This window comes from Ascidiella aspersa, chromosome 3 (assembly GCF_963924565.1).
Source record: "Ascidiella aspersa chromosome 3, kaAscAspe10.2, whole genome shotgun sequence".
NCBI classification, from domain to species: domain Eukaryota; kingdom Metazoa; phylum Chordata; class Ascidiacea; order Phlebobranchia; family Ascidiidae; genus Ascidiella; species Ascidiella aspersa.
In genome coordinates, this window is record NC_139449.1 from 1144307 (window position 1) to 1172183 (window position 27877).

Below are 27877 nucleotides of genomic sequence, written 5' to 3' on the forward strand. Positions count from 1 at the left end.
GTAAATTTATTGTAAGCTTTAAGTCAGTGGTCGGCAAACTGTGGGCCGTGGCCCAAATGTGGGCCGCAGATCCATTTTTAGTGGGCCGCGAGTTACTTTTAAATAGCTTAGTGTTCACATGTAGTTATGGACCGCATGATGGCCGTACAAAAGACGTACAGTCATTGCACTTTATTTTAAAAGTTTGTGTGGCTAAGAATTTTTATATTGTCTCAGCGTGGTTTAGACCCACGTGACAAATGTGGTCCTGAGAGCCTGCCGAACTATATATTTGCCAACTTTAATTATTTGTAAACGCAAAATTTTTCTATATTCTTCTTTTAGTATGTTTTCTAGGCGCCGTAATAATTCACCTTAAAATCAAATATCCTGAATTTAGCGAGGCTTTAGAAGCGACAAACGAACGTAGGGTTAAAGACGTTCAGTCGGGCTTCGAATCATTGGAAGCGGCCGATAATTCGAAGGTATTGGAGTACGTGGAAGCGGATGATGTTCGAAAGGCGGGAATCGGGGTCACACTTTGCACATCTTACTCAGAGTATGACGTGGAACTGGAGTTCTTGTGCATTGCGGATGGTCTGCGGGCGCTTTCGAATGTGGTTCAGGTTGGAAGCAAGGTCATTACGCCGAACAACCTCAACAGGATATTTGACATGTCACCGGTTGCCAAATATGTGCGGCCCTCACCGGATAGAGACAAAATTAAGCGGCGCGCGTTAAAACGGGTCATGGCGATGACCACCCAGTCGGAAAATTATCCATGTGCCATGCCTGTTTTATCCCCTCGCCTTGCAAGGGCCAACTACATATGTTCAGTGATAAATCGGTTATGTAAGCACGGAAATTCAACACCGGCAGGTACATGGCCCAGTCATGGCCATAAGGTATAAATATGGTTGGGCATCCTGTCAAATTACGACTATAAATCTGCAAAACACCATGGGTAAATTTACATTGAGCTTTTATTCATGCACGTTAAAAATATGGAAAGAAACAAAAAGAAACACAGAAATAGAAACTGTACAAGGCAATAACAAACTGCAGTTTAAAAAGACATCAATAATTGTCTGAAGGTTCCATTTGTATGATTTATTCACTGTCAGAAATATAAATTCTGAAAATGAGTCAGTCAACACAGGTTCAGCTATATCGGACTTGATTCGCAGGGAGTGGTCATCACAGGTTCTGTGTTTTCTTTATTAGCAATGGTATTGGCTTGTCTTCTTGCACCTCTGCCACCATCCCAGTCTATTGCACCTTGTAGTCGATAACAGATGCAGTTTGGTCTTTGTGACCTATGAACAGGAGAAGGCCTAAAAAATTAGCTTGTAACTAATAAGTAGGACGATTATTATTTGTTGACAAGCAAAATTATTTCAAGTTAAAATCAGTCAAAAATACACATAATTCGTTTACAAAATTAAAAAAAAAACTATTGGCAAAACATTAGAGCCCAACATATGAAATAATAAATAAAAATCACATGCACCTTATACAGTATGATATTTAACTAACTTACCTGCAAATTTTGATAAGCAGCCGCCCCAATTAGGAAAATCTTTAACATCCATCAGCTTTTAATCCCAGAGGCCATGTTGGTGTTGGCATTTATTGGCACTTTATGTCGATATCTTTAGTTTTTTTAAGATTTCCAGGTATTTAGTCAGGATTTTATGCTCACTTAATACAAATATTTAGATGTGACTTTAGATTGCGTAAAAAATCTGGGATGTGCACCTGCCACAGAAATAAACTTGTCAACAGATGTAAAAATGGAGCTTGTTTCCTACTTTGTTTAGATACAAATTTAGTTCTTGCTAAAAGTTATTTTATTCAATGAATTTATTTTTTTATTCTGATATAAAACTTCAAATATAGCTTAGCCTACACTATCCTAAACATATATTTGATAGCTAACCTGATCTTTAGGGCTAAGGTAAAAATTTTAGGGCAGGTAAAAAAAGAAAACAACAACTGACGAAAAAGTCTAACACTCAGCTGCCCTATAGCTTTCAACTGATTTGTGATTTCAATTGTCTTAACAATAAACGTTCAAACTCGATTGTGATGTCATCCGTATATCGGCCAATCGGACGTCTGGAGTTCAAAAATATGCGCGCCGTTTGTAAATAAAAAAAAAACGCAATATAATAAATTGCAATGACAGAGCGGGGAAAGGTCGGCGCGAAGTTGAATCAGCGGGTAACCTAGCCAGTATTGTTGCCTTCAGTAGGAAACCATGTGTTAGCGTTGGTACGAATAGTACTTTTCCAAAAGATTTGTGTTCAGGCAACTTAACCTTTACTAATGTAATAAATTTTATCAATTAACATCTTTTTTTTCAGCATATCTAAATATACCTTCTTAACTTTGCTAAATATGTTGCCTAAACAAGAAAACTATAAAGATTATAACAGCTAACTTATACCCAAGTAAAAATAGTAACCCCCAAAACATTATTACATATGTGTATGATACAGGTTAAAATTTTGGTTTAGCAAAGAAACTGTTAAAATAGGCGAGTCTAAAAAGTAAAAAAAAACAACTTTGTGGTTAGGTTCGATTTTTCCCAGAAAATATGGTAATCGCCGAATAAGTTACGAAAACCACATTTATCACCAAAATTCTGGGAAGCGCCGATGATTATGAAGCTTCGACAGAAATAACCCAGAAAAATATGTCATATATCACCGATTATTGTCACGGTTATATACCTTTAGCCGGATATAAATATTTTCCGTGATGGCCCGGGGATAAACGGGCAAAAATTTCCGACTGGGCAGAGTTGTTTAATATTAAACGACTGTAAATGTGCATGCGATGTTTTCTCGTTTGTTGTTTTTCATTTCGTGATCTTTACAATTTTTGCTTTGAAATGTATGTATCGTAAGGTAGCTTTAAAGAGAGGTTAATACCGTCTCTCGTATGCGAATTTGCTATATGGTTCCTGATTTTGCTGGTTTTCTCAAATTAATGTTTTCTAAAATGCATATGTCGCAAAGTTGCTTTAAGTTAGGGTAAAGTGTGGACTGTAACTTGTTTTTACTTCACTTTAAATTTGTGTTTTGTTGAAAGAGCCAATCGCAAGGATTGTCTTTAAGAGGGGGTAAATGTCACAAATTTAATTATTGTAGCCCCTTTGTGCGAACCTAATGCGTTAGGCCGCGGGAACTGCCGTCCGGGTCGGCTATTTGCCTTACCAACCGACCTAGCCTCACAAGCGATCCGTCAAACCTTACCGAAGAAATGACGCGAGGACGCACAGCCTTTAGACCCCAAATGTGTGCTAAAAGAATCCCGGCGTCAGCCTTCTGCTCGACGCGCGGATGGTCTAGTGGCCATACCCTCCACATTTATCCGAGGTTATCCAGCGTATGTTACGTCGGTAGCCATAACACCATACCAAACTGTGGGTAGGCTGCAAATTTTCAAGGCGTTCTTTCTACCATTGTTGCAGCTTCTTTCGGTACAGCGTTTGTGTATAATTGGAGGGTGACTATAAGAACATACACGAAGCATTAATTAAAACAGTAACCAAACCTGAACGATCGAGAGCATCGCTCCGTTAAAAATAAATTCGCCTCGTTCTAGTATTATTTTATTCCTAATAATTAGTCGTAACCACTTTAAATGTGTCAGAATTCATAAAAAATGTCAAAAGGTGTTACTAGTTTTTGCTTCAATAGCAGTTGTTGACTGATTGTTGTTCGAAGCGGTGCGCTTTTCAAGCTATTATAAAAATTTAGTACTTTTATGGTCGGCATTATGTGTTCTATCTATTGGAGGGCAAGATTCTGTTGTGAAAATACATACTAAGCTTGTTTTAACTTTGTGAAGAGATCTTTAAAAGCTCCTACACGACTAAGTGAGAAAATTTCATTGAAAAGGAAACAAATCCTAAAAATAAATTTTTTTTTTGCTAGTATGGAAGTGGCCGCCCGCAATTTAATTATTTAATTCGCTTGCTGGTAACCGATTAAAGGTTCCGTTGAATCGATTAAAACAGGTTTTCGCTTAAAACATTTTTTTCGGTGACTTGGGACTTTTGGCTTTTCTCGATAATGGTAAGCTATTTTAAGAAAGGGGAATACCGCGCTAACTGTTAAGAATGCCAGACTTTCATGTCAGTTTAACTCGCGATAAAATGGCTGAAAATAGAAGAGTGACTGGTAAATGTTCAAATAATTATTCCCAAGAAACGTACTGTGTGAGGGTGTTTAACGATCGAATTTAAATTAATGAAAAAACAACAGAAAATTCAATTACGTCCATACAACCTTTCATGTTGTTAATAACAAGTTAAGATTTTTTAGCATATAAGAAGTTTAAATGTTCTCTAATGGAAAAAATTAAAACTCCAATAAACTGCAACTTTAAGTTTCGCATCTCGCTTACTGGGACTCCATCCATAAAATAAGAACAACCGAAAATAAGAACAACATCAACGTCGGAAATAAAACACAGTTCGGAATAAGGCCAACAAAATAGGACAAATACCTAATAATCTTAAAAAAGTCTAAATCAGAATAAGTCCAAAATCCGTCGGAATAAGATCTAATGCTAATCGGTCAAAATCAGGCTTTTTAACGTTTTATCTAGCCCCAAAGCCCACCCCTAAGTACATCTCATCTAATAATTTTCAACTCACCTAATAAATGTTCCAACCCCTACCATAAGACCAAACTAGGACTAATATACCTATAATATTCAAAGTAAATCGGAATAAGTTCTAAATCCGTCGGACTAAAACCCACATGGTTAGAATCAGGACTAAACAACACTTCACCTAACCCCTAAGTACATCACTAACCCCAAACAGAGGCAAAAAATCCGGTGCCAAAACAGCGGCGCCCTAATGGCGCTGGTCAAACTAGGGCGTCCGAACGTAGTTACCAAAACGGCCGATGCCAGACCGACGGCACTCGATCGTCACATATTCCCCTACCTATAGTTTCAGGCATTATTTGGGACATTTAGACCTTATTCCGGTGAATTAAGACGTATTTCGACAGGTTTAGAAGTTATTTAGACGATCAGTTCTTATTCTGTCGTGGATGTTGCTGTGTATTTTGCTTTGTTATTTTGTTGTGTCGTTGGTCTTAATACAATAGTATTATAGATTATTCTGCTTTAGGTACCGTTGCCCTGTAGATCTTGTTGTGTGTTCCCGCTTAACGCAACCCTTTGTTTCCTCTAGTGGAATAAAGTGCCTTTTTCTTCGCTTCTCTCCCGAATTTCTCTCGTTTACATTTTAACGCAGGTTTTTACTCACACTTTTTCAGTTCATTTCTACCAATGAGTTATCTATCACAGGGGTTCTTAAACTCGGGTCCATGGACCCCTTGGTGACCGTGAAATGATTTTAGGGGGTCCATGAAGGCCAATTTAAAATATTAGTCCACATTTAAGTAAATTATCAATTTTTTAAATAAATTAGCTCACTAAAAAATAAAACGTTTTGGTACTGAATGTATTTAGACTCCATTTTACTTAAATCATAAGCATATTTCTGAAAGTCTATTTGTATTGCGACGTAAATTTATGAAAAAATCGCCAAATTTCTATAGATTATTTAATTTGGAAACTAATTTATGAAGAAATTTTTGAAAATTTCTTGCCTACATGGGTGCACGCGAAGCAAAAAAAATTTCGGGGTCCGCAGGTAAAACCCTTATCTATCAATAAAAAAGAACTGTGACGTCAATGAAATAAAACTGTGACGTCATTTTACATATATCTTTTACTTCGGCCTCGTCTCGGTTGAATAAACACAAGGCCGTCAGTTTTCAAGAATGCAGGTCAAAAAAGTTTGTCACTTAACTTGGTTCAAAAAAGTCGACAGTTTTGTCCTTGTGCTTAACTTGCAGTAATAAAAAAGCATTGAAGAAGCTGTATTTTGTAACGATTGTGGAGAATAAAATCTATTACTGTCTTTACTTTTAAACTGCTGAAAATTAAAACACATATCTTTGTTAATGTCCGTATTTGTCGAAATCTAATCAAGATATCAGGTGGCGCTATATTAAGAAAAATTGTATATTTTTACTTTGACCTGATGATGCACGGTTGTGCGAAACCTGTCGAGATTTCAATGCAATTTGTCGTTTTATAATGCCACCTGATTAAACTTATTAAAGCACAAAGTTTCAAGAAATAAGGTAGCGTTAATATCGAATTTTAATAAGGTTGATAGATAAATATATATACTTTTATAATCGTCTTTGTTGGTAACTCGTAGCCTCTATTCTGTTGCCAATCTTATTTCTTGAATCTTTTTACCAGAACGAATCACAGATGAAGTGCATGTGCAATATTGGGTTTTACCATATTAGCATATAGTTGTTATATTACGTCAGAGATTCCCAACCTGGGTTGCCGCGGCGTCCTGGTGGCCATTTCTAATACTCACGGGTGTCGATAGGTATTTGATTTTTAAGCATGTGATATTTCCTGATATTCCCACTATTTGCGTATGATTACAGACCATTATATCAAATGAAATTTTCCTACATGGTATAAGTTTTTAAGTTAATTGTGCTGTTCCAGTTACATTTATTGTGGCATTTCAGTCAAATACTCAACGAAAATTCCAGTCGGGTGCTGCAAATCTATTTTTTAAGGCTGCCGTAAGCCATAAAAGGTTGTAATACGCAATTATTTCGAAATAAACCCAAAACCCAAACCTCCCCAATTCTACTCATAGTGCGTGATTTATTCCATTTTTTCTATCCACGATGAAAAGCAAACCACTGTGCAAGTGAAGTGCACTGAGCAAATCGTGACAGACTTTTTGGCCAGACGTCGTTCGTTTCTGATGAAGCTTAAATCACCATCAGAGTTTGGCTTCCAAGAAATGTGCGAAAGAAGTTAAAGTATGTTTGATTTACACATAACCCGTGTTTACGGTAAAAAATTAAACCAGAAAGCACCTCCCCTATAGTTCGCGGTTATTTCCGATATTTTTCATTCACCAAATAAAGCAATCGCTTTGCAAGTGAATTCCAATATGAAATCGGCAATGCAATCAGTAAATTGTGACAGACGTTTTGGCCAGACGAAAAAAGCATGATTTCCATACAAGTCTTGTAATTGGAAAAGATTTCTTGAAATGGCGTTCGTTTCTGATGAAGGTTTAATCACAATCAGAATTGCGCTTCTGAGAAATGTGCGAATGAAATTCAAATTATGTTTGATTTAAACCTAATTCGTGTTTTAAGTAAAAAATTAAACCAGTAAGCATTGTAAGATAGAATTTCAATTAATAGGCCTGCTTTTTGGTATAAACGACTTTCATGTAATTTTTACAGTCTGACAAAGTTATGCTAAAACGTACAAAAATAACACAGGAATATTTTCAATTTACATTCTGATGAGAATAATTTGCGATGTAAACTAATTTTTTTTTGAATAATGAAATGTAATTCTTAGTTCAAATTCTAGGTTAATTTTTTTTTTTCAAACAAATTAATTCTAATCTTACTTAAAAAATGAAAATAATTTAATTGTAATTAAATTTTTAAAAGTGCGCAAAAGTGTTTGATAGTCTGCCTTGAGTGAAAAAGTTAAATTGTGAAAATGTGCCAACAGTGTCAAATCCTTATTCCATGAAATTCTTTTTCAGTTCGTGCAATGTTTTGTCATTTCCGTTACGTAACCAGTAATGTTGAACGCGCAGAATCTGCACCTTGCTACGAAAGAAAAAACATTTTGAATAGCGAGGTTGAATGCAGCTGATACAGCATAAGACTGTCTAAAATAATAGAATATAATATGATTATAATGTATTATTAAGGGCTTAACAGCGTTACATTTACTTCATGAATTTTGTCATTTTTTTATCGGCTAATATTGAACATAAAAACCTGAGAACATCGTTATTTATGTTCTTACAACAGGATAATGTTAAAATAGGGAAATAGAAGGTTCCTTTACTGGAGATTTTGTTCAAGATTAGATATTATATTTTTCCGTTTTTTTCTTTTTGAACTCTGGCAGAGTTGAACGTTCGAACAAAAAGGTGATTAAAAGTCTGGCTTGGAAATGAAACCAGTATGTAAATGTGCAAAAAGTGGTAATTCCAATTCTGCGCACTTCAAGACACGTTTTATCATTTCCATTTACGTTGAAGGCGCAGAGATTAAATCAACGTGTTACATTATCGTGTGCGCCATACTGTGTCTGACCTAATCAGTAATGTTCTGATCCAGGGCTGCAAAGTCGGAGTCGGGACTCAACGGAGTCGGTTTGTTTTGCTGGAGTCGTGTGCGCTGTAATACTGTGTCTCACCTAATTAGTAATGTTCTGATCCAGGGCTGCAAAGTCGGAGTCGCAATAGCCTATAGTATTGCAATAACCTATAGTTGCTATGAAACGCTGGTTTATATGTTTTCTTACCTTTTCGTAAAAAGTGTTTAACTATGAAAACTTGTTTCGCCAGAAACTGAAAACAAAAATGTTACTTAAATTAATTTCAATCTGTCTCTCGTTCCTTGTGATTTGTGACGCAAACCGATGCAGTTACGTCAGAGTTCCTGTTTGCGTCAATGACGTATCACCAGGGTCCCTGGGTGCGCCACGTGGACCCAAGGGCGATCAAGGTCAACGGGGACCCAGGGGAATACCCGGATATAGGGGGTTAAAAGGTGAAAAGGGTGAAGTTGGTGGGAGCGATGAAGGCGATTTGCAAGAAATGTGGGAGAACGTGAGAGGTAACCTGGTACTATACATCGGATGTGCGGGCTGCAGTTTGAAGTAGCACAACCGTTGAATAACATAAAGTCCTAGAGCAGTGGTTCTTAACCAGGGTTTGATCGAACCCTTTGGGTTAGACAAAGCTGTTTCAAGGGTTCAGCGAGAACGTCCTCTAAAACATAAATGCTGTTCTTTCAAGTTAAATTCGAAACTCTTTTTTGTGCCAAGGTGTCATGTAACGGTATAAATTCAAAGTTTGGCCAATTTAACCCGTATAAATACAAGTTTATAATTTGAATATGCCATTTTCAGAAAGATGAAATGCATACTGAACCAAAATTTTGGGTTCGACGAACGCTTATAGAATAACATAGGGGTTCGACAGGTTACCAAAGGTTAAGAACCACTGCCCTAGAGTTTAAGTTATCAACCGAACCAATGGAAATGTAAACAACACCATTTTTTCCAGACCTTGAAAGGATTGTGGACTTAATTCTTCCGTTCGCGAATCGCATTATTCCTACATCAGACGGATGGAAAACACTTCTTATCGAAGATGGATGGACGGTAAGATGATTTGTAAACTCCATACACAGTCTCATGCCACCAGTTGGTTCCAAAAACTTGTATTGGAACTTATTCCAGTTCGGTTAAAACAAGTAGATTTCAAGATTCATTTATAATGATAAAACTTGTGGTGAATATTACTGTATAAGCTCAGTATTATTGAGTACATTTCAAGATTCGTTTAAAATAGTTACTGAAACTTGTGGCTTTGAGATGCGAATGTGTTTTGGAATTATTAAAAAGGCGAAACATGTAAGTTTATATTGCTGAGCTGCTATGACTTGTTTTGCAGGTTTTCCAGCGAAGGTTTAACGGGAGTGTGGATTTCTATCGCACCTGGACCGAATATAAATACGGCTTTGGAGAGTTTTCCGGCGAATTTTGGCTGGGTATGAGATAAAGTAAAATTATTGCGAACTTTGTTACATAAAAACGCATACAATAATGCAACACTTTAACTTTAAAACTGTACGCTATTCTCGCTTTACACTACTGATGTTAAATTACTTAGTAATGCACAGGCTTGGAAAGAATCCACACGCTAACCTCTGGCAAGCAATGTCGGCTTCGCGTTGATTTGTACGATTTCAACGGTGCCCACAGATACGCAGAATACAGGTAAGGTACTGCAATACCAAAAACATAATTTGCTTTTTGTTTAAAAGTGCAAAAACTTGGGTGAAAATAACAATAATTACTTTCCCCATTCAATATTAAATGTACAGCATTGGACTTTATCTTTGTTTGTACAACGATGTTTTTTTCAGCTCATTCTCTGTTGGGAACGAGGCGAGCAACTACACACTGCTGGTAGCTGGGTACAGTGGTACAGCTGGTGACAGTTTGGAGTATCACAACAAAATGCAATTTTCAACTAAAGACCGAGACCACGACGAAAAGTAAGTCAATATTTCGATTTTATCGATGTTTGCAAGAAGACAAGTGTTTGAAAGAAAACACAAATTCATAGATAAAATTAATTTGTAATTTTCAGGATTACATACAAAGTGCGTTAATTAACACAATAATCTAAACTAACTTAATAAAATTGTGTTACGGCAATTTGTTTTATCAAATCAATTGAATGTCCAAATGTTTTAATATATTTGTTGCACTTGTTAAAAAAGCGTATTAGTACAATCGTTAGCAATATATAAACTTTTTTTTATCGACCAACAGCAGCGACTAAATTTTAGCCTAAAAAAATTTTAAGATGCTCTGTACCTAGTTGGCCAAATGTAGGCTTACAGTTATTCCACAGCGTTGGCTTGGAAGAAGAGGTAGCATTGAATGGCCACCACGCTCACCTGACCTGGCACCAATGGATATTTTTTTGGGGGGGCGGGGGTGTTGTAAAGAACAAGGGGTATGAGAAGAACCCCAAAACAATAAATTTACTTTTAGACCCAAATCCTACTTTTTACACTGCAAGCCTACTTTTGGCCCACTATGTATTTACTTTACTATTGTTGAATTCCTGAAGGATAAGTCCCGAGTTTAATGAACATCGCTTCAATGATGAATCTTGTTGTTTAGATCCAATAACTGCGCCAGAATGTACCACGGGGCTTGGTGGTTCAAGAGGTGCTATGAATCGCACTTGAATGGGGAGTGGGCAAGGACATCAAGCGGATATGCCATGAATATTGTCTGGCACCATTGGAAGGGACATTACGTTGCATTGAAATCTACTACTATGAAACTGAGATGCGATTGATCTAGGGTTAGGGTTAGATCGCTCTCAACTTGTAAATACATTTTATGCATCTTGGAACTAAAAGTTAATTCCCATCAGTCACCTTAATTTTGCGCAAAATATCGAGTCTCGCAATAGAGCATATAATCATAGGGTATATTAAATTAAACTTTTTTAGAGAATAATCGCTTTCTGTGAATAAAAGCACACGGTAAATTTTTTAGTAAATTAATAAATCGTTCATAAACAACATGAAATTATCCCTTTACTTGTTTGAAGTTTATAAGAAAGTAACCATAATATTTTGGCCTATTTGTCGTATAACATGTTAGTAACTAAATATGGCTTACTAAAGAAACAATAAATATTTCGAAAACATTAAAGGTATTTGTTTTGTGAAAAAACAAGATTTATTGATTTAAAACTTTCATATCAAGCAAACAAACTATGATGACAACCCCTACTGAAGAAATAAAGTTTGTTTTTTAATTGAACTGTCCATGCGTAACTTCTACGGAAAAAAGGCAAAACATCCTTGAATTATTTCCATTTTTTGCTGTTAATAAAGATTTAAAAATATATCGAAAAATATAATGGATTGGAAAGTTAAGCATGTTAATATTGCACACTTCAGGTCTTTTATCAACTTATTGCAGAAATTTTTAGCACAAATTCCAGATACCAAGGATGAACATTGCAGCTAATTTTATGAGTTAAATAGTGTTTATGGATAAGCTGGGTATCCCAAACTTTTTAATATTATGCATTTAGTCTGAGTGTAACTGAGTATTTTCCCGGTTGCGCACACACCTTTCAATTTCCTTTATTTTCATAATTTTTCCCCGATTATGTTTAAATTACCTGGTTAGCCGGGTAAATAGCTTCAGGAAGTGTATATTGTCTATTTGGCCGGCTCATCGGTAACCATAAACTTATCAGTAATATTACATCGATTTGAGTTAGGGTTAGCTTTACAGTTCAGGTGGTGGTAAAGTTGAGTTTGATGTTCAGAGTTCTGCATTGTTTCTAAGATTTTATTGTATTATAATCCATTTAAATTACTTTGTTAGCCGGGTAAATAGCCTCAGGAAGTGCCCATTGGCTATTTGTCCGGCTCGCTCGGTTACGCATACATTGGTGATTATGCATCGATTTAAACTGCGTTTGTCTACCTAGACAGCCATTTCCATATTTTTTTGGCTTGTTATTTACTTTGCACGAAACATATTGGTAGATATACTAATGGCTGTAACTTGCACCTTATGAAGTTGTGACGTCATATAGTACAACAAGTAGCTTTGTTACGTCACACTTAGTTTTACAAGGATTTTATTAAAACACTGTACGTTAAGACATTTTTTCGATTACTGTTACGATTTTGGTCAATATCTCAGAAGTCATATAGCAGAAAACAGACCAGACGTGTGCATGATAATAGTTTATTTAGATTCCTGACATATTTTTAAAATATCGTAACATTGATTGTCGTCGGTAATTAAAACTTTTTGTAAAGGTTAATCCATTCCACGTTGCGCCTAACAATGTTTTTATAGAAGTGAAATTCGATGAATTTCCATGAAGGAAATTGTAATTTAGGAAGGAAATGTTTTCCCAATCACAAACAGCGTTGCAGGGCTAACTGTGCACCATTGGTTGTACCCTCAGACTAGTTGTACCAACGGTATGCAGCAGCCAACGGTGCTATGATTGTTACTCGACCTGCTCCCTTCTGAGCCTGTGTAGGTCAGTTGGTAGAGCGATGGTCATTGTATGACCGAGGTTGTGAGTTCGAACCTCACTATAGACTAGTTGTACCAACACGATGCAGCAGGCAGCAGTGCTATGGTTGTTACTCAACTTGCTTTACATCTTACGACTGAGCCTGTACAGCGCTCGGTAAATACGCAGTTTAAAAAACGAAACATACGAACAGCGCCAACCGTGGTTATATCAATAAAATTTTATTGTCACAAGGTGGCGCTGCTGTCACGTAGTTTTTAACGAATTCTAACGTAGCTCCAGAGCAAACGATTTTATTGGGCGATGGTCTGCCTCAGTTTGCTTACAAAAGGAAAATTACCTTTCTAATAACATAACGGATTTAGAAATATGTTTTAATGCGAAAAAATAATGAAAATGAAAAAAAAAATAATAGTTTTAAATGTTATCGTACAACATGGATGACAAAATGTGATTATATAAGATCGTATCATAATAAAGTTTTAATGTTTGGCAGCAATTCAAACGCAAAAGCAACCGCTTAAGCCACACGCCATTCGATCGAGTAAAATAATTAAAAAATATGTTGTGCCGTACTACAAAACCTATATAAGAGCTGAAAGTTTGAACAGGGTTTATTTACATTTGTACATGTGGCGGCTTAAAATGAGAAAAATGCACTGAGTATTGCCCAAAAAATATTGGGTCATTTGATTTTAAGAAAAATATATATTGATAAAGTCTTGCAGGGCTATAAGTTTGTTATAAAACATTAAGTTCGAATAATCCTAACAAATAACAATACGTACTCTACAGTCTAATGTAGCAACAACACCAATGTAATAATACCACAAAGTTGCAGCCGATTTACGCGATTGCAAAAAAATTGTGATTTTAACTATTGTATGAACGTCAAAAGTCTAAGTACCAAAAAGAAAAATCCTTTTGTTTAAATAGAGTTTCATAGAGGGGCGTCTTATAAGCAATGTGGCAAAACAAATCACTATGGTTGCTTAAAGTTAATTTTGCTTGTAATCAAACTTTAAAATTCACAATTACCGCTGAGCAAAAATTATATTATCTACTGTTAATTAATTAGCGAGCAGAATGACGTGACCGCTATAAGCCATCATCAAAGGCTGTTGAAATTTCACTTTTTAAGCCATAAAGCCGAGCAGTAGATAGCTGCTACTGGCTGAAGAAGTGAAATTTAACATTTCTTGAAGCGATCCAAACTTATCGGATTGGGTGACAATATATGTAAATCAAACTGGTAAAAAAACAAAAATTTGTTCTAAATCTGCTTCAAGGCACGTGAACATATTATTGCATTTATCTTACGACGCTGCATTTACCATTTCTATATGCTTTCATAAGCAAAGTACCTTTTGCACATGTCCTGAAAAGCAAAATTAAAAAGTCTCTGAGACTTAAAATGACTTGTTTAGAACACTGATGAAAAATAAGCGCCCCAATGTGTGTTGACGTACTAAAAGAGTGGACAAAACTGTTCATCACACGCGCGAATTTAGAGTTCCATAATAGCGACATATAGTTCCACGAGTATTTGTCACGCTACAGTACGTGGAAAACGCTCGCATCAAGTGACGGTCATCTAAAAATATCAATGTTGGTTGATTTGCCTATTTTTTTCGATTGATTGCTTTTTTTCGAATCTTTATGTTTATGTCTTTTTTTACTTGTTTTAACCCAAATCCGACTCATCGCACCATCGAAAGTAACAGTTTTGGCTTCTAAACCATATAAAGACGTTTTTTTCACTTTGCGAAAATCAATAGCATCTCTGTAATGTAGTTTTTGTTTTGAAAGTAGCACCTCCTTAATTTTAACCAAATATATAAATTCAGTCGCTGGCAGCTTGGGAAAAAGGGTTATTTCGTTTCAAAAATCGGCTGGGCAAAGATGTTCAGCAGCTAACCAGCTGCATCAGCCCTCAACCTCAAGTATTACGTCACAATGCTGTGGAAGGTGGCGTATTGTTACGTGCTAATGCTTTTTTGCGATTTGAAAAGGTCAGACTCAATATTAGTAATATTAAAACTAAAAGACAGTTTGCGTTTTAATGTTGTACTTCTCGATTCTTATTTTAACAGAGGTTCTTAAACTAGGGTCCATGGACCCTTTGGGGATCTGTGAACTAGCTTTAGGGGGTCCATGAAGGTCGAATTGAAATATTAGTGTATATTTAAGAAGTAATCAATTTATTAGAAAAACCATCTAATTGAAAATAAAACGGATTGGGAATCCATTTCACTTTCACATTTTTGGCCAAAATAAGCAAATTTATGAAGTCTATTTGTACTGTGGCGTCAATTTATGACGTCGTTTTTTTGCCTAAAGTGGTCCACGCGAGATGAAAGAAAATTTTATTGGTCAGCGGTAAAAAAAGTTTAAGAACCCCTGTATTAGAGTGATGCCTATCCGTTAAGAAAGTTCAAAAAATACTTGAAAGTAAAAACCTTTTTACGGCAACAAAATTACTAGATTGAGAAACAAATGCTGACTACTGGAGATTAAGTTTTGCTGCTGCCCGAGCACGAGTATCGCGTAATATCTCGCAGGATGCTTGTTTCCCTTGAACAGTAAGTTTTTCCCCTTTGGCTGTAGCTCCATTTGTTGTTCTTGCGCGCGCGGAAGGCGCGACGCTTCGCACAATCACCTAATTATGCGCGATAATGCGCGCCTCCCACGTAAAGAATGTAATCAGTTTCTAGGCTTTGGGTCCAATTTAGTTTCGGTGCATGGTGCATTCGGCACCAGCATCAACACGAAGACACTCTGCACGCTTTATATTAACTTACATTAAAACTTAAACATACTTAATACTGGTTAAAACTTGTTTTCATTGACCAAGGTACAATTTGATAGTTGGGTTTTACTATTAAACCATAGGTTTGTGATATTACGTCGTTCTTTTCATATGAACCCCAAGCTCAGACGTATCTTTCTAATCAGACGTTTTGCTAATTTAACGAAAATAAAGGGAAATATTTTCGCGCGAACAACACTTTGCTGCCTTATCCTTAATTGTATTTAAACTCGATCGTTGACATTTCGATGAGAATAAAGTGCGATTTAAACTAGAGTAATTATGAATAATGTAATTCCGTAGTTGATATATTATTTTTTTAAAGAACTTAGTAATTCAACTTGAGTCATAAAGTGAATTTATGAAAATGTGTTGAAAGTGCTGATTCCTTATTCCGTGCAGTTCTTGAAAATCCCTGTTTTTCGTCTGTTCGTGTTCAGTTCTTGCAAGGTTTTGTCATTTCCGTTACGTCACTCGTAATGTTGAACGCGCAGAATCTGGAACTTTCTACAAAATGAAAAACAATTATTTTGAGTAGTAACCCTAACCTATAGGTTGAATGGCGATGCCACAAAGCTAACAAAAACACTGTTTAAGTATAGAACAACATATGATTAATTTGTATTATTAGGGGCTCAACAGCGGTATATTTATAAGTTTGTTCTCTATACAAGTTTCATAAATTTTATCATTCTTGGATCGTCTAATATTGAACATAAAGCCCTGAGAATATCGTTATTTATATTCGTGACGTTTCTTTGAATTGGTTACGATGGATAATGTTGAAATGTTAAAATATCGGCGCGAAGAAAGAAAACCAAATAATTCAACATTCTTTTTTTATTTTTTTGGTAATTTTTATATTTTTTCGAACGCAAAGCGATTAAAAGTCTGGCTTGGGAATAAAATTAGTGTGTAAATGTGCCAAAAGTTCTAATTCCAATTTTGCGCAGTTCCTGAAAGGTTTTGTCATTTCCGTTACGTCATCAGTAATGTTGAACGCGCAGAAAGTGCAACTTGCTACAAAAACAAATATTCTGATTAGCGATGTTCATTTTTTGGTAATATCAATTAAAATTCCCCGAAATCTTTGTTGATTAGATTCGTGTAGTTTCGTTGGGTTCATAACGATAAAAAATGTTAAAATGTGGAAATATGCGATTCGCTAACGGGAGAATTTGTTCAAGCGTAATTATTTTTCTTTTTTCTTTTTAATCTGTTGAGAGTTGATCTTTTTTAATGTACCGAAATGGGTAACTCCATTTCTGCGCAGTTTCAGACACGTTTTGTCATTTCCGCAAGATTGAATTTCCGTTTTACATCATCGCGTGCACTGATGTTAAATTGTGTTTGGCTTAATCAGTAGTGGTGTGATCCAAGGCCTCTGACAACCTCTTCACTAGGGAGTGGGTGCGGCCACTAAGGTATATAGGGTACGAGTTAAAACTTCGCAAGTCAGTAGTGGTCTGAGCCCAGTTCTTTGACAACCTGTCTCCACTAGGGAGCAGGTGCAGCCACGGAGGTAGGGCCCGAGTTAAAACTGCGCAAATCAGTAGTGGTCTGAGCCCAGTACTCTGACAACCTGTCTCCACTAGGGAGCAGGTGCAGCCACGGAGGTAGGGCCCGAGTTAAACTGCGCAAGTCAGTAGTTGTCTGAGCCCAGTTCTCTGACAACCTCTTTACTAGGAAGCAGGTTCCGTCACGGAGGTAGGGCCCGAGTTGAACTGCGCAAGTTAGTAGTGGTCTAAGCCCAGTTCTCTGACAACCTGTCTCCACTAGGGAGCAGGTGCAGCCACGGAGGTAGGGCCCTAGTTAAACTGCGCAATTCAGTAGTGGTCTGAGCCCAGTCCTCTGACAACCTGTCTCCACTAGGGAGCAGGTGCCTCCACGGAGGTAGGGCCCGAGTTAAACTGCACAAGTCAGTAGTGGTCTGAGCCCAGTTCTCTGACAACCTGTCTCCACTAGGGAGCAGGTGCCGCCACGGAGGTAGGGCCCGAGTTAAACTGCGCAAGTCAGTAGTTGTCTGAGCCCAGTTCTTTGACAACCTGTCTCCACTAGGGAGCAGGTGCAGCCACGGAGGTAGGGCCCGAGTTAAACTGCGCAAGTCAGTAGTTGTCTGAGCCCAGTTCTTTGACAACCTGTCTCCACTAGGGAGCAGGTGCAGCCACGGAGGTAGGGCCCGAGTTAAAACTGCGCAAATCAGTAGTGGTCTGAGCCCAGTACTCTGACAACCTGTCTCCACTAGGGAGCAGGTGCAGCCACGGAGGTAGGGCCCGAGTTAAACTGCGCAAGTCAGTAGTTGTCTGAGCCCAGTTCTCTGACAACCTCTTTACTAGGAAGCAGGTTCCGTCACGGAGGTAGGGCCCGAGTTGAACTGCGCAAGTTAGTAGTGGTCTAAGCCCAGTTCTCTGACAACCTGTCTCCACTAGGGAGCAGGTGCAGCCACGGAGGTAGGGCCCTAGTTAAACTGCGCAATTCAGTAGTGGTCTGAGCCCAGTCCTCTGACAACCTGTCTCCACTAGGGAGCAGGTGCCTCCACGGAGGTAGGGCCCGAGTTAAACTGCACAAGTCAGTAGTGGTCTGAGCCCAGTTCTCTGACAACCTGTCTCCACTAGGGAGCAGGTGCCGCCACGGAGGTAGGGCCCGAGTTAAACTGCGCAAGTCAGTAGTGGTCTGAGCCCAGTTCTCTGACAACCTCTTTACTAGGAAGCAGGTTCCGCCACGGAGGTAGGGCCCGAGTTGAACTGCGCAAGTCAGTAGTGGTCTGAGCCCAGTTCTCTGACAACCTATCTCCACTAGGGAGCAGGTGCAGCCACGGAGGTAGGGCCCTAGTTAAACTGCGCAAGTCAGTAGTGGTCTGAGCCCAGTCCTCTGACAACCTGTCTCCACTAGGGAGCAGGTGCCGCCACGGAGGTAGGGCCCGAGTTAAACTGCGCAAGTCAGTAGTGGTCTGAGCCCAGTTCTCTGACAACCTCTTTACTAGGAAGCAGGTTCCGCCACGGAGGTAGGGCCCGAGTTGAACTGCGCAAGTCAGTAGTGGTCTGAGCCCAGTTCTCTGACAACCTATCTCCACTATGGAGCAGGTTCCGCCACGGAGGTAGGGCCCGAGTTGAACTGCGCAAGTCAGTAGTGGTCTGAGCCCAGTTCTCTGACAACCTATCTCCACTAGGGAGCAGGTGCAGCCACGGAGGTAGGGCCCAAGTTAAACTGCGCAAGTCAGTAGTGGTCTGAGCCCAGTTCTCTGACAACCTCTTTACTAGGAAACAGGTGCCGCCACGGAGGTAGGGCCCGAGTTAAACTGCGCAAGTCAGTAGTGGTCTGAGCCCAGTTCTCTGACAACCTGTCTCCACTATGGAGCAGGTTCCGCCACGGAGGTAGGGCCCTAGTTAAACTGCGCAAGTCAGAAGTTGTCTGAGCCCAGTTCTCTGACAACCTGTCTCCACTATGGAGCAGGTTCCGCCACGGAGGTAGGGCCCGAGTTAAACTGCGCAAGTCAGTAGTGGTCTGAGCCCAGTTCTCTGACAACATCTTTACTAGGAAGCAGGTGCCGCCACGGAGATAGGGCCCTAGTTAAACTGCGCAAGTCAGTAGTGGTCTGAGCCCAGTTCTCTGACAACCTGTCTCCACTAGGGGGCAGGTGCCGCCACGGAGGTAGGGCCCGAGTTAAACTGCGCAAAAGGTAAACATTTCAACATTTTGCTTGTAGTGGTGTGTAAGTAGTCAGCCCTAACTAATTTTTTTTTGATATGATGTATTTTACTTGGGGTTATGGGAATTTAAGTTTGTGTGTTAGTGTTTTGGTTTTTAATTTGCATAGGGGTAAAAAATCATCTTTTTATTTAGTGAGATTTAAAAAATAAACCGAAAAAGTATAAGGCGTTAGATATTGCAATAACCTACCGTTGCTATATAACGCTGGTTTATATGTTTTCTTGCCTTTTTGTAAATAGCAAAGTACTTTACAATTGTTTAACTAAGATAACTTGTTTCGCCAGAAACGGAAAACAAAATGTTGCTTAAGTTTATTTCGATCTGTCTCTCCTTCCTCGTGATTTGTGACGCAAACCGATGCAGTTACGTCACAGTTCCTATTTGTGACAATGACGTCACAATATCACCAGGGTCCCTAGGTGCGCCACGTGGAGCCAAAGGCGACCAAGGTTCTCCTGGTAAACTTGGGCCCAGGGGAATACCCGGATCTAGGGGGTTAAAGGGTGAAAAGGGTGAAGTTGGTGGGAGCGATGAAGGAGCTTTGGATGAAATCTTAGCCAGATTAAGAGGTAACTTGGTTCTACATCGGATGTGTGGGCTGCAGTTAAGAGTAACACAATCATTAATAACCTAAAACCTACAGTTGATTGCATCTTTATGATTTAAAAATGTGAAGGTTTATTGTAGATTTAATGCTGTAGGAAGCCATATGGCTTGTAATGTGCTGCTTGTTTAAGTTATTATCCGAACCAATGTAAATGTAAACAACAACAAACTTTTCAGAGTTGGAAAGGATTGTGGTGTCACTTAACTGGAGGGCAACACTTCTCATCGAAGACGGATGGACGGTAAGAGGCCAACAACGTATTAACAACGCACTTGCAAAAAACGGGCATTGGTTTGAATTGCTTTGATAAGCTTTTATATAACTGTTGGTTAATTTAAGAAAGTTTGAATTTTTTTTGCTAAAATGTGCCCAACAACTAGGGATGTCCGATAATATCGGATCGTAGCCGATTCCCAACTCCTGCCAAGAATTGAATCCGGGAAATTTTGATATTTTTATTCTTCGACACAAACTTGCAAAGTTATCGCGAAACCAGTTTTCTACCAATTCTTGTGTTGCAGGTTTTCCAGCGAAGGTTTAACGGAAGTGTGGATTTCTATCGCAACTGGACCGATTATAAATATGGATTTGGAGACTTTTCCGGCGAATTTTGGCTGGGTGAGTAAGCGGCTTAACTAAAATAAAGCTGGAAAATACTTTCGTACGATTGTAAAACTTTGAAATATGACATAAGTCAAATATTCGCAGATTGTTTTTCTCGACTATTTCGCGCACGCATAATGTTCATTAACGCAACTTTATAAAAACAGTTATCAATATCTGCAATTTTCGCTTTTCACATCTGATGTTAAATGTCTTAATATTGCACAGGCTTGGAAAGAATCCACGTGCTAACATCTGGCAAGCAATGTCGGCTTCGCATTGATTTGTACGATTTCAACGATGCCCATGCATTCGCAGAATACAGGTAGGTTAGTAAAATACCCAAAACACAATTTGCTGTACCGGTATGTTTAAAAGTGCAACTACCTTGTTGAAGATATCAATCGACTGTTTTTTCCACATACATGACATGACGTCATGTACAACATTAGACTTTTGTTTTTACAACGATGCTTTTTTCTAGTTCATTCTCTGTTGGGAACGAGGCTAGCAACTACACACTGCTGGTAGCTGGGTACAGTGGAACAGCTGGTGACAGTTTGGAGTTCCACAACGGAAGTCAATTTTCAACCAAAGACCGAGACCATGACACACAGTAAGTCGATATTTGCGTTTTATGTTTGCAAGAAGACACGAAAATAAAATGAAAAAAATTGATGTATTTTTTTGCATCACACAATCTGCATTACTGCCATTCGACCACTATAAAAAGCGCATTAACATATAAAATAGTTAGGTCCAAATGTTATCGTTTTTTGTTTAGCAAACTTTGCTTAAACAGCTGATAAATTTTTATTACTGCTACTTTACTTTGGGAAAGTCACTTTTAACAAGAGCTTAAATTTAAGTTACCATGATAATATGCTCTGTATTTATTTAAACGTTGTTTGATTCTTGAATATTAATTTACAATTTTATGGATAATCGGTTTAACGATAGCATCCTGTTGTTTAGTTCCCGTCTAAATTGCGCTGGCTACTTCCAAGGAGCTTGGTGGTTCAGTGATTGCCTCCACTCGGACTTGAATGGGGAGTGGGCAAGAACATCGACCAGAGAAGCCAAGAACATCGTCTGGCGCCATTGGAAGGCACGTTACGTTCCATTGAAAGCTACTACCATGAAACTGAGATGCGATTGATCTGTTATAATAACTGGCAACTTGTACATACATTTCATGCATCGTGAAACTAAAAGTTAATTCCTATCAGTCACCTTAATTTTGCGCAAAATATCGAATTTTCGCAATAAAACATTTAAACATAGGGTATATGTATATTATAAATAATTTTTTTACGAATGCTAACCCCTTGTGAAAAACAAACACTTACTTCAGACAGTTATTTAAATCTCAGGCCACATACTCAACAATTTTTTTTTTAGTTTAAATAAAATTACAAACAAAATTTTCCAGATCTCACTCCATAAAATCAAAATTCCTGGAAATTGTAAGCTCCCTGGTATATCTGTAAATAAAAGCACGCGGCAATTTGTTTGGACATTCACCCAGGACTCGATTTGGATCCCACAATTGTATATTTTTTATTTCAGTATTGAAACTCTTACGTCACGACACTAATTGCTTTTATTGAATCGTTTATAAATACATGACATTATACCTTTACTTGTTTGAAGTTTATAAATTGCTAAGTAACTGAAATATTTTGTCAATTTCACGTAACATGTTAGTAATTCCAACGCGCAGAAGACTTATTTTTCGTTTGGCCAACATACTGTTTCTTTCACGTAACATGTTAATTTAGTAATTAAATATAGCTTATATAAAACGGAAACTAAATGAAAAATAATTATTTAGAAAATATGAAAGATATTTTTATTTGAGAAAAAACAAGATTTATTTGTATAAAAACCATCATATCAAGCAAATCAACTATGATGACACCCCAGCTGAAGAATAAAGTTTGTTTTTTTATTTGAACTGGCCATGCGTGACGTCCACGGAAAAATAGAGTTAGAGAAACCCAATTCTAGCACCTCTCAACATGCGATCAAGTCACGTGATGATTTCCACTCATTGTTCGAGTTACTTTTGCCGCGTTTATCACTTTTAAAGCAACAAAAACATACCTTTACTTATACTATATATGGGAATACGAAATTTAAGCATATCAAATATTTTTCACTTTGAATTTCTTTGAGTCCAGAGAATACCGCAAATGTCGAACATTTGTTTCCACCTCGAGGCAAATGCTGACTAAAGCAAAGTTACCACTAACAACAAGAAATAAGGACAACTCCTTGATAGTTATCCTCTTTAAGTCTTTGGCAGAGCACGTGTTTGAGAGGGCGCCACAACAATACGTCGAATTAAATTGTTTCATTTGGAAAACAATATTTTACTTTTATTTTTCAGTATACATATAGGGCCCCAAATGTATTAAATTGTTAGCGACAACAAAGAGATGGATCTGGTCGTGCTTATCGGTGTCATAAAGTCTGCTTTACCTCAGTTGAAAGAATGACAACAAACTACAAAAGCGTGGTACATTTAAAAAAAAACAATGTACGACTTTCAAACAATTACATAAAATATAGTATCAGAGGTGGTCAGCCAGTCAAAGCCATATCTGTAGTTTTTCAGATGAACACCCAACTTTTGTCGAGCACGAGCTACACACAAGCGGCTTAAAAGTGCAGCAAGTGACTCCAAAGAAGCATTTAAAAAACCCGAACTTTCTCTCCAACTGCTTCTCAAAGGTAGTCACTTGGCTCTCTTAGGGAAGAAGTTGTAAATTTGGGAATAAAAATTGTTCCAAGGAACAACTGGAGAGAAAAATGGATAAAAAAGAAAATATTCAATCTGTAATATGAAATGAAAAGCTTTTTAACTGTAATGATGGGTATTGTACAGAGTCCATTAGGCTCATAATATAAATCTATTGCTTCTTCCCAGTTACAGCCATTTAAGAAATGCACACCAATCCAGGTATTTTTACATAGGTATAAATTAATCTCTACGTTATACATTCAAACAAACTTATTTCAGATGGTTAGCGCATCCAAATTGTATAACAAGTCTTGGCTTTTAGCGTCACAGTTTAACATTTAGTTTTTAATTTGTCGGCTCTTTCCATGTAGGTTTGTTTTTCGTATTTTTTGTCAGCAGGCTGCATTTGCAGTAATATATAAAAAGGTAGTATACTTTGTGTTTTTGCTTGGTAGGAATTGACAGTGTGGGCGCTTGTGAGGAAAATGAAAAAAAAAACTTTTAGAAATACTTCTGTAGTCAGAGTCACTTAACCACTTGACATTGCTCGTTGAGTATATTTTGCATAAAGTGCAAATGTAGACGAAGATGGCTGGAGAAATGTTAAAGCGTGTAGCAAATATTTCTTGCATAATATACTTTTTCCATATGCATATACGATTGTTGTCGTAAAAAGTGGTGATAAGCTAAAATATTCACTGTTGGTTACAAATTCATAACAATAGACTGTTAGCCACTTGACAACAAAAAGCCGTTTCGAACGAATTCAGTAATTTGTCTTTTATTTTCATTTTAAAACCAAACTACATCGTTACGTTGGAAATTGCGCAACATATTTAAAAAATTAATATCGTGTAAAACAGAAGCGCTTGTTTAGTTAGGGGAACTACTTAATACTTAATAGTGATGTCCGACACTTGGTGTTTTATTATGACACCAGTTATTCACCAAAATTATTGCGTCTGATAATGTATTATTTGCATTTTAATTATTTATAAATTTCACATCACATAATAAACACGTATGTACAAGTTGTGAGCGATTATAAGCAGATCAATCGCATCTCAGTTTCATTGTAGTCGCTTTAAGCGTTTCGCGTAATCCCTTCCAATGCCGCCAGATGATGTTTACTGGGTTCCGTTCATAACCTTTTTTCAATTCGTCCACCCAGTATCCGTTCAGGTGGCTTCCCAACATATCTTCGAACCACCAAGCCCCGTGTAGGAGTTGGGCGTAATTTGGGCACGTACTAAACAACAAAGATGCTGCCTTTAAACGAATATTCATCAAATTGGAACTTATCAGTAGGTAATTAAACATTGGTAAAGTAAAAATATTATAGCATCTTATATAATTCGCCGTTAAGTTTTAAAACCAGTCTATGTTGAAAATGTTAGATTGCAGGAAGTTTAGTAATGAAGAAAACCAACTTGTAAATCGAAAGAAATATTCGCTCAAACAGTTTTTTTGCAAGGTAAAGAGACGTTGGAAAGAAACACATCAGTTATATAATGAGATCGAAAAAGTCAACTCTTTCTCGTGTCTTTAAATTTGATTATTGACTTACTATCTTCTGCCGACGTGTTCTGCGGTGGAGAATTGCTTTCTGTTGTGTAGCCCCAAACTGTCACCAGCTGTACCACTGTACCCAGCTACCAGCAGTGTGTAGTTGCTAAGCTCTTGCATCACATTGAATAAACTGCACAAAACGTAGTGTAGGTTGTAGTATGTATTTTTTTCCAATCCCAACATTTTAGGCAAAAAATACCGCGGGACCCACACTGAACGTGGCAATGCCGCATGACGGTAACAAAACATTGGTTTATTTTAGCCTTTCATATTAGATTTAAAGAACTTTAAATAAGCAAAATTTTAGCAAATTGGTTATAATTGTACCATCTCATGGGAATCTTTGTAGTTATATGGACTTATCAAATTTTAAAATATAACTCATTACGTACGTGAAGCGCATAACATGGTAAATGCGGCGAGTCTTGACGCAAAACACAGACCAATCTGAAAACCTGGTCACAATGCTATTTAGATCAAACAAGGAACGATATAATAACGGCTTCTCATTTCGCCAACTTACCTGTAATCTGCGTTTCTGTGTGTATTGTTGAAATCGTACAAATCAATGCAAAGCCGACATTGCTTTCCATATGTTAGCGTGTGGATTCTTTCCAAGCCTGAGCATTATTAAGACATTTAACATCAGATATGAAAAGCGCGGATTGCGTACAGTGTTGGCTGTTTTTTGAAGGTTAATTATTGTTGCGTGCGCGACAGTGTGACATTCTGGACACATTTCAATTTATGTTGATTTTTTTGCAATCGTACGAAAGTATTTTACAGCTTGCACTTAAGCCGCTCACATACCAAGCCAAAATTCGCCGGAAAAGTCTCCAAATCCGTTTTTGTATTCGTTCCAGTTGCGGTAGAAATCCACACTCCCGTTAAACCTTCGCTGGAAAACCTGCAAAACAAGAATTGGTAGAAAACTGGTTTGGTGATAACTTTGCAGATTTTTTGTTGGAGATTGAAAACATGTTCCATGTGTGAGCAATTGTTGGTTGTTGTGTCACATGTTAGTGTGGTATCGGATCGTTAACGATACCACAGTTATATCGGGCAAAACCGATACTAAAATCGGGTGACGACTTCGATGCGGTGTTGGCGAAGTGGTTGATGGATCCCTTAACATAAAACATTTAAAACTCCCAAACACATTTATTTAGATGCTACAGCTTTTATCCCAATAACTTTCCGTTTCGGCTTACCTATCTTCGTCGGATTTGGAGACTATTAATTGCAAATTCCGCACAAAAATCAATAAAACAATAGAAATACTTCCAGCGAATCTAAAAGCACTTTAATAAGCATTTCAATCCACGATAAATTACATAAAAATCTCTATAATGTAAACTAAGAAGTGTTAACACCTTCTGCATCAGACACACAGTAACATTATTATCTTTTCAATCAGTTTTCGTCAATAATTTCATCTCTTTACTGCGGAATATTCCATCTTAAAAGTTGCTCGACACGCAAACGCTTTGTATGTAATGTATTTAGTTCAAATATGATCTTACCGTCCATCCATCTTCGCAATAAGCTTCCTCTCCACAAGGAAGTGTCGTCCTCCCGTTGGATGAAGAATTGGTGCAACTGGCCGGCACAATTACCTCCACAACATTACCGCATTGCTTTGCATTGCAAACCACACAGAATACCAAGGTGGCGATAACTTTAAACAACATTGTTTGCTATAAAATAAAGTATTTTCTTGTTAGATGTTGGACAAGTATTTATGGTACAGCTTAGTCACAGTTCAATAAAATTTGTTTTTCATTTCTTGTTTTTTGCGAAATTGAACTTTGGTCGCGGCAGTTTAGGACGGCGTCTAATTAACCGGCTCGCATTGTAGCAAGTTGCACATTCTGCGCGTTCAACTTTACTGATGACGTAACGGAAATGACAAGATCTGCAAGAACTGAACACCAACAGACGAAAATACAGGCTGTTTGCAGAACTGCACGAATTAGACAAAACTAGAATTAGAGCACACAAGCAATTTAAAAATTTAATTTAGGATTAGCCTCATTTTGCTCTAATTTATTTAATAAGAAAACTGACAATATTACACCTTTGGAGCTGTCAATTAACTGTTTTTCTGACAAACGATAAAGCCTAACTTATAATTACCTAACTTATAATGCTTACTGGTTTAATTTACTTAAAACACAGCTTATGTTTAAATTAAACAAACCTTGACTTCGCACATTTGTTGGAAGCATAACTCTGACTGTGACTTAAACATAACGAATGCCATTTACGGAAACCTTTTAAAATTTTCTTGACAATCGTTTGTCAACAAAGTCTGTCACGATTTACTGACTGCATTGCTACTTTGCATAATGAACTTCACTTGCGACGAGGTTTGCTTTTTATAGTGGGTGGAAAACATTGGAATAAACCGCGAACAATGGGTGGAATTGGGGAAATTATGGGGAGGTTGGGGACATGGTCTTATATGGAAAGAATGGCGTATTATCACAACGGATGGTTAAACTGTAAAACCCTATATTACAAATTTACTTCTATGTGATTCAACCCAACAGAATCCTACTCAAGTTTCAAGGAATAAAATTCACAACAGGAGAAATCAACGAGTTATCAACAAAGGCGATTATAACTATTGGCAATCTAGGATTGTGGATGGAGGAACCGCAAGGTGGAAAAACAATAATTATGTTAGGCGCTTCGAGTCCTTTTGAAATCGACTTTCGTTTCATTTAAAAGGGAATTGATAAAATTTTTTTACAAAAACATTTGAATCGAGGAAGATTTATAAGGTTTGGTTTCGGTGATCATTAAAAAATGTAAAAAAAAAATTAAATTATATATTTTTATCAGGAGAGATAAACTATGATGACACCCCAGCTGAGTAAATAAAGTTTGTTTTTTAATTGAACTGGTCATGCGTAACGTCCACGAAAAAAAGGCAAAACATTATTAAATTGCTTTCATTTTTTGCTGTTGATAATAATTTGGAAATAACTTGATAAATAGCATGAATTGGAAAGCCAAGCAAGCCCAAGCATGTTAACATCGTAAACTTCAGGTATTTTATCAACTTATTGCAGTAAAACTATAGCACAAATTCCAGATACCAAGGTTGTGTATTAGGGTTAACTTATCTGTTAA

The 27877-nt window shown here is 37.5% G+C and overlaps 3 protein-coding genes across 3 annotated transcripts; 2 read left to right on the forward strand and 1 right to left on the reverse strand.

The window, feature by feature from the left end:
- Positions 1-8452: 8452 nt before the first annotated feature.
- Positions 8453-11072, forward strand: LOC146158005 (microfibril-associated glycoprotein 4-like). Its single transcript, XM_083383629.1, has 6 exons — positions 8453-8708; positions 9161-9258; positions 9551-9647; positions 9780-9876; positions 10026-10157; positions 10795-11072. Exons 1-6 carry the CDS (start codon positions 8453-8455, stop codon positions 10973-10975), a joined length of 861 nt encoding a protein of 286 aa, XP_083239755.1. The 3' UTR covers positions 10976-11072.
- An 8440-nt stretch (positions 11073-19512) lies between these two features.
- Positions 19513-21583, forward strand: LOC146158006 (microfibril-associated glycoprotein 4-like). The gene is made up of 6 exons (XM_083383634.1): positions 19513-19783; positions 19986-20062; positions 20343-20439; positions 20653-20749; positions 20909-21040; positions 21400-21583. Exons 1-6 carry the CDS (start codon positions 19513-19515, stop codon positions 21581-21583), a joined length of 858 nt encoding a protein of 285 aa, XP_083239760.1.
- A 2640-nt stretch (positions 21584-24223) lies between these two features.
- LOC146158007 (ficolin-2-like) lies at positions 24224-26430 on the reverse strand. Its single transcript, XM_083383635.1, has 5 exons — positions 26263-26430; positions 25550-25646; positions 25263-25359; positions 24738-24869; positions 24224-24419 (listed from the first exon to the last, which is right to left on the reverse strand). Exons 1-5 carry the CDS (start codon positions 26428-26430, stop codon positions 24224-24226), a joined length of 690 nt encoding a protein of 229 aa, XP_083239761.1.
- Positions 26431-27877: the final 1447 nt, after the last annotated feature.

Excerpts from the sequence above, each read along its gene's own strand:
- LOC146158005 (XM_083383629.1), top strand. The coding sequence starts at position 8,453 with ATGTTACTTAAATTAATTTCAATCTGTCTCTCGTTCCTTGTGATTTGT. Across the intron at positions 8,709-9,160 it reads AATGTGGGAGAACGTGAGAG|ACCTTGAAAGGATTGTGGAC; the intron begins GTAACCTGGTAC and ends CATTTTTTCCAG. Across the intron at positions 9,259-9,550 it reads TTATCGAAGATGGATGGACG|GTTTTCCAGCGAAGGTTTAA; the intron begins GTAAGATGATTT and ends CTTGTTTTGCAG.
- LOC146158006 (XM_083383634.1), top strand. The coding sequence starts at position 19,513 with ATGTTGCTTAAGTTTATTTCGATCTGTCTCTCCTTCCTCGTGATTTGT. Across the intron at positions 19,784-19,985 it reads AATCTTAGCCAGATTAAGAG|CAAACTTTTCAGAGTTGGAA; the intron begins GTAACTTGGTTC and ends TGTAAACAACAA. Across the intron at positions 20,063-20,342 it reads TCATCGAAGACGGATGGACG|GTTTTCCAGCGAAGGTTTAA; the intron begins GTAAGAGGCCAA and ends CTTGTGTTGCAG.
- LOC146158007 (XM_083383635.1), bottom strand. The coding sequence starts at position 26,430 with ATGTTGTTTAAAGTTATCGCCACCTTGGTATTCTGTGTGGTTTGCAAT. Across the intron at positions 25,647-26,262 it reads ATTGCGAAGATGGATGGACG|GTTTTCCAGCGAAGGTTTAA; the intron begins GTAAGATCATAT and ends CTTGTTTTGCAG. Across the intron at positions 24,870-25,262 it reads CACAGAAACGCAGATTACAG|TTTATTCAATGTGATGCAAG; the intron begins GTAAGTTGGCGA and ends CGTTTTGTGCAG.